Raw genomic sequence first — 6,608 nt, 5'->3', positions numbered from 1 at the left:
AATCATTTCAAACTTACCCCTTTGCACATTTTATTCCAGGGTTGTCTTCTAAATACCAAGGTAAGAATTTCATAAAATCTTGAGAAACGGGCCGCCCATCGGCAGTTTTTTGAACTGGACAAATTAAACAACTCGTATTATCCTCTGAAAGAAATCAGAGATTTGTTGATTATACTTTGTTACATGCATGTTAACTCAATTGCATTAAGTAATATATTGAATCATAGATTCCAGTTTTTGGTGAAAATTACCTGTGGCTGCACAGAACTCTCCAGTGTGGTTATAGATCCGACAACATGGGGGATCACCACCAGGTCTTAACCAATCAAAGTAATCGTCTATCCAAGCCGATGTGGGATGGGCAATATAAGTACTAAATTCAAAGAGTTTTTTTTAAATATGCATATATATATGTTTACTGACGTTTCTCATGCGTTAGGCCATTACTGAATTTACGGGTTTTTCCGTTTTCCCGATCATGATCGACAAGGAGCAAACGGCGGGTGTGACTAGTCGACAGGGGATACTTATTCCTCAATGACATCTGATTACACCTCTTATGTTTTTAGAGGTCCGTGTTTGCTCTGCTTTAAATCTGCATTGTTTCAATGGACTTTTGAGCTTGATTACTGTTCGTTATCTTTATATTTTATGGAAAAAGCCAATATTTACTTTACCTTTTAACAGAACAAATTATGTATCATGAATGTTTTCTAGATAAAGTTTCGTTCGTCAATTTTACTACTCTGTGTTGTGAAATAAGTATAATGCGTTCTACAAGAGGAAAAATGCACAGATTTTGATTTTAAAAGTAAGTGTTTACTTACTATTTTGCTTGTTTTGCAGCTGTGCTAATCTGACCCACTACGGAATCCTCAGGACACCCTGTCCCCCCACATACTAAGTTTTGACCATCCTTTGTTGTGTAATCAACACCGTCTTCCACGACGAAGTACAACGGGGCCCCCACGTGCAGGTATTCACTCAGGTTTCCGAAATAGTTCAGTACATACGAGTTCTGTTTCACAGAAAACACATATACAAAAGAGCATCAAGTTTATACATTCGATTTCAAACTTGACTTATAATATTTTCAAAAAATGAAAGAAAGAGATATGATTTGAACATTGTCCCATCGGAGGTTTTACTACACAAATTGTTGTTCCTTCCTAGATATTCACAATTTAAAGTGCTAACAGCATAAAGATCTCTTGTTAATACTCACATCTGGCATGGATAGCTTTTGATCAAGCCCAATCTCTATTTCATGAATCTGAGAAACACTGAAGCAGAAATATCCAACAAACATGATCATCTGAAAAGGAATTGTGAGTGTTTTTATCTTTCTTCACTGACAGTAAAAGTTTTGAAAGCATTTAAGAAAACAAATGATACATGTAAACTTACCACAATTGGTCGAACAACTTTGGAAAGTAAAGCTTTCGAATAAAAGTTCTTAAAAATTTTAAAAAGAATTCCCTCAGAGTTTCTTTCTTTCTTTGTTTTATCCAGTTGTACACAACAGCAAATATCCAGCCTATTGCTCTAAAATTGACAAATAAATATGGATGATAATTTGTATAGATGAAATTGTCAGGGAAAATTTTGAAAAATGGCCTTATGCAGCAAAATAAAATCAATTCACTTACTTCTTCTCTTTTGGCATCCAACGTCATAATTGCAACAAAAACAGTTATTTGAAACAGGAAATCTAATAAAACCGCCATAGCTGAATAAAGAGAGAATACTCGTACTGCTGGCATATCGGTCAGTGCACCTGTAGAGAAAGATGGAATCGATCATAGTTTGGTAAATTTCAGTGTCTTCACAGCTGTATCAGAAGGGTGTGGCTTTAAAGTGTTTTTGTGATTATCATCCGAAAAAACCCACCCAAGAAGAAAGCAAGTGATTCAGCACAGCTGGTCAGGAGCATGCTTGGTCCAACTTTGCCTAGGACCCTTCCGATTCTGTCTTCAAGCTCCTCACCAGTAAGAGCTTCATCTCTCTGTAGAAGAAATAGTATGTTTAAAAGCTGGTTATTGAATGTGATATATAATCTTTCTGAACCTCGGAGCGCTTACTTTTACTAAACATAAGCATATTTCTACAGTACAGATTATTAAGCTTGAGCTATTTTGACCTGGAAAGCTTGGACAAAGATGAAGATGTTGTCGACTCCGACAGCTAAAACTAGGAATGGAACGACTTCAATGATGATAAGTGTGGCAGCAACCCCGCAGTAGCTGAACAGACCCAAGGACGAGGATACAGATAGCAGGAAAATGCAAACTCCACACAAAAAGCACAATTTTTTTAACTGTGCAGAAAAAATTTAAGAGAGAATACTCTTTCCTCCCATTTATTCCTTCCTTTCCATCACTGTTTAAAAATTCCTGAATCCGCCAATTTTCGTTATTATTGTAATCTATCGTAGGGTTTATTCAATTAAGCATGCGTATTAAAGATAATAAAACAGGCAATATCATCTATGCGCAGTGGCAGTTGGCAGTAAGATGTGAGCAGTTGGCAGTAAGCAGTGAGCAGTTGGCAGTAAGCAGTTGGCTGTCGTATATGGAATTCCACACCATGTCGACTTTCAAAAAAAAAATTTCAAACGTGTATATTGAAACAATAAATACTTTGTAAAATTTTTTCTGAAGATAACTGTATGTGAAAAATAAATTGCAAAGTTCTGTAACACTGTAAGTAGAGAATAAACAAAGAAAATTTAAATTTACAAAAGCCTCCCCCCCCCCCAAAAAAAAAAGAACATCAAATGGGATGGTGATACAAAGTTTAAAAGAAATGACTAATGCCAAGGTTTGGGTTTCAACGGGTAATTCTCTTGCATTTTTCTGATTAACACTGGACGAACACGCATTTAAAATGTATTTGACAGCATTACATGCGTTTCTTTTTAATAGACATATTATGTTCTCACCACACAATTAAAATTGCACAATAGATGCGTCACAGTGGCTTTTATTATGTCGTCCAGAACTTAAGTCAGGACGACATATCATTATCGATAGAACCTACTATTTTGTCCGAGCATTATCTTGATGACTTGGACAAAGTTATTAATGATTTTTTTTTCAGAAATAACGATCAGCAACTCGAGATGTTCATTAAATATCTTGATTTTTCAATGCCACCGTACACCTATGACTTATAAACATTGTTGCCATTTGAAGTGCTAATTTTTTTAACTCTGCAGAAAAAATATTTTGATTGACATTTGCCGCAATAATGTATGATTCGATGTTTTTTCCTTTCTCGGACCCCAATACACAAAACGTCAACATTTGTACTTTTCATTCTGTTAAATTCGCCTGAAAGCAGACTAAATTCTTTACGATTATTATTTTAAATTATTTTATCAGAAAGTTATGATAATTTCCTTTTGAAAATTGCTTTTACGTCATATTCATTATAATTGTAAACTCTACAGTGTAGGCACGTGCAGTTTTAGAATTCAGGTGGTACAAATATGCTCCAGTTCGTACGACCCTTGATTTTCCGGCAGATTCTAATTACGTTAAATTTGTATGAGGAGAGAATATTTATCTTTCTCAAACTGTTTACATCAACTTTATACATTATTTTTTAATGATATATTGGGTAAAATTGAATGAAAAAGCACATGTTTTGCAGCCGTATTGTCGCTTTAATCTTACAGAGTAGATGTACTCCCTATCACTCGAGGATGGAGGCTGAAGTACTCCTCTCCCTTTCTCTGGAGTATACACTTACATGTACCAAATTCATAAACGAATCAAAACTACTTGTATATATTACTAGTTTTGATTCGTTTATGAATTTGGTACAGTACCCGCATCGATATATCCAAAATAATAAACTTAAAAAACATGTCCCCATTGTCATTTGCTTCTGGGATACATATACTGTATACGAAGCAAAAGTTGTCTAATATCATCCCCCATCCAATTACATAAATTTAGAGAAGTAATTTGGAGAAATTGTGAAATTGTTTGCTTGTAAAAGAAAATATCATGGTCTCAGTTTTTGTTTCGAGTGGATTTGAAAAATAATTCTTCACATGCCACATTTTTTAAAATTATTGTCTCCTTATAACTTCAAGTGACCTCATGTTTTCCTAATAATGAACAATATAAGATTACCTCTGATCTACTGATTCATATACCACAACCTCATGTTTCCATATTCCTTATGTGGGGAGCAGAGCTAATATGAAGTTTATATGAATACGGAGATCATAGGTCCACTTATATTGTACATCATTAGGAGGACCAGAGATCACATTGTATTGTACATCAAAAGAAAGTCAAGAGGTTCCCTTATATCCTACATTTATAGGGAGACCAGAGGTCCCCTTATATCCTACATCTATAGGGAGACCAGAGGACACCTTATATCGTACATCAATAGAGAGACCAGAGGTCCCCTTATATCCTATATTAATAGGGAGACCAGAGGTCCCCTTATATCATACATCTATAGGGAGACCATAGGACACCTTATATTGTACATCAATAGGGAAACCAGGGATCACTTGTACATCAACAGGGAGACCAGAGGTCCCCTTATATCCTACATCAACAGGGAGACCAGAGGTCCTCTTATATCCTATATCTATAGGGAGACCAGAGGACACCTTATATTGTACATCAATAGGGAGACCAGAGATCACATATATTGTATATCAATAGGGAGACCAAAGGTCCCCTTATGTCCTACATCAGTAGGGAGACCAGAGGACAACTTATATTTAACATCAATAGGGAGACCAGAGTTCATCTTATAATGTACAATAGTCGGGAGACCAGAAGTCACATTATATTGTACATGAATACGGAGACCTGGGGTCCCCTTATTTTATTAATCATTGGGGAGACCATATTTCATATAAAAGTTTTTATGAATACGGAGACCAGAGGTCTGTGTACAATATGAATATGGAGACCAGGAGTCCCCTTATGTTGTACTTCATTAGGTTTACCAGAGGTCCCCTTATATTGTACATCCTTGGGAGACCAGAAGTCACCTTATATTTTGTTTAAATAGGGAAACCAGAGGTCACCTAATATTGTACATCAATAGGGAGACCAGGGGTCAGTTCGCAGCACAGTTAAGGCTGCAGTAAGGAGGCGGGGCCTAATTTATACGGGAAATGCTTACTATGATATCACACAAAATATCTTCTTCAAATTACCACAAAATGAAATGATTTGCTATTTTAAACTGATGAATAGCTTTAAACTACATCAATACTTACTAGTGCATGGATTATTGTCGTTGATTAAATCCCACACAGCAATATATAAACAATTCACTGATCGCAATGCACTTGTCAATGTGACGTCATATCGTAAAATTTGACGAAGTTTGTATGCAGTGAGAGGTGGATCAAGTTATATTTATACAATGAAAAATGTGTTTTGTAATTAAATAAAATATTAATTGTAGACATATAAAAGGCTATTAACTTGGATGCGATGTGTATTTTATGATTTTATCAATATGCTTCCCGTACATTCCCTAGACAAGCGATACTGTCGTATATTTGTATGCAGATTCATTGAAGGGTAATAGAAGGGTCGTAATAAATCGATATATTGCAAGGGCATACCCTCAATGAATTATGACAAGCTTTTACACATAAACTCAAGAAGTATGAAGATATTTGAAAAGTGCTGTGAACCTGTTGAAATCTTGCAAATGAAATATCTATATTTAATGTACTTGACCAGCAAAATATTCAACATACGGTCTAACAAATGTACTTTTAGCAATTAGATAGTAGAATCTATATAGGTTCGCATCACTTTTCACAAACTACAAACTACAAAGAGTGTTGAAAATAATTATATGTTAAACTTAGATTTTTAACTTGGTTATGCCCTTGCAATATTAGAATTTATAGATGACCTCAATACTTCAGGTATATTTGCTAAAATCACGTGACTGCCACATCACGTGGCAAGTCTAAATAAGAAATCTAATTGTCCTCAACATGTAGTTTTCAACCACATTGCATTTGTCCGATAATAGTAAAGTCCTAAAAAGAAACGCCCATCCTTGTAAAGAATGTATTTTCTATCTAAAAAATTCGCCGATATTCCCATTTGGCACCTTAACTGTACTGCGTTTATATTGTACATCAATAGGGAGACCAGGGGTCACCTAATATTGTACATCAATAGGGAGACCAGAGGTCACCTTATGTTGTACTTCATTGTGGAGACCAGAGGTTACCTTATATTGTTCATTAGAGAAACCAGAGGTCACATAGAGTTTATATAAATGCCAAGACCAGAGGTCCTCTTATATAAAACATAATTAGGAAGACCATGGAGGTCACGTAAAGTTGTAAATGAATACAGAGACCAGAGGTCTCCATATATTGTACATTACAGTGTTATAGGGAGACCAGCTATCACAAAAAGTTTATATGAATGCAGAGATCAGGCTTCTACGATACTAGACTCTGCTAAAAGACAACTCAAAATCAAAATGAAGCCAATAAGTATGAAAATAAGCTTCTGAACATGTAATAATGTGAAGAAAAAAATACTTCTTTCACTCTATAATTTCTCATATCTTACATAAACAAAGATTGCAACAGT

At 35.2% G+C, this 6,608-nt stretch overlaps 1 protein-coding gene across 1 annotated transcript; it reads right to left on the bottom strand.

Annotated features, from left to right (window-relative positions):
* Positions 1-1,192: 1,192 nt before the first annotated feature.
* Positions 1,193-4,779, bottom strand: LOC133196077 (NPC intracellular cholesterol transporter 1-like). Its single transcript, XM_061332022.1, has 6 exons — positions 4,720-4,779; positions 2,141-2,317; positions 1,891-2,005; positions 1,650-1,777; positions 1,408-1,545; positions 1,193-1,315 (listed from the first exon to the last, which is right to left on the bottom strand). Exons 1-6 carry the CDS (start codon positions 4,777-4,779, stop codon positions 1,193-1,195), a joined length of 741 nt encoding a protein of 246 aa, XP_061188006.1.
* Between the last annotated feature and the right edge of the window lie 1,829 nt (positions 4,780-6,608).

This window comes from Saccostrea echinata, unplaced genomic scaffold (genome assembly GCF_033153115.1).
Source record: "Saccostrea echinata isolate AGI-Se365-2 ecotype Australia unplaced genomic scaffold, CSIRO_AGI_Sech_v1 ptg000001l, whole genome shotgun sequence".
Classification (NCBI taxonomy): domain Eukaryota; kingdom Metazoa; phylum Mollusca; class Bivalvia; order Ostreida; family Ostreidae; genus Saccostrea; species Saccostrea echinata.
This window is presented reverse-complemented; position numbering and strand designations above follow the sequence as displayed.

What these genes read in the sequence shown, in the direction of transcription:
- LOC133196077 (XM_061332022.1), bottom strand. Translation starts at nt 4,779, where the DNA reads ATGAACTCTGGTCTCCCTATTGATGTTAAATATAAGTTGTCCTCTGGT. An exon ending in TCTTTGTCCAAGCTTTCCAG is followed by an intron (nt 2,006 to 2,140) that starts GTCAAAATAGCT and finishes TTTCTTCTACAG; the next exon opens with AGAGATGAAGCTCTTACTGG. An exon ending in AAGTTGTTCGACCAATTGTG is followed by an intron (nt 1,316 to 1,407) that starts GTAAGTTTACAT and finishes ATTCCTTTTCAG; the next exon opens with ATGATCATGTTTGTTGGATA.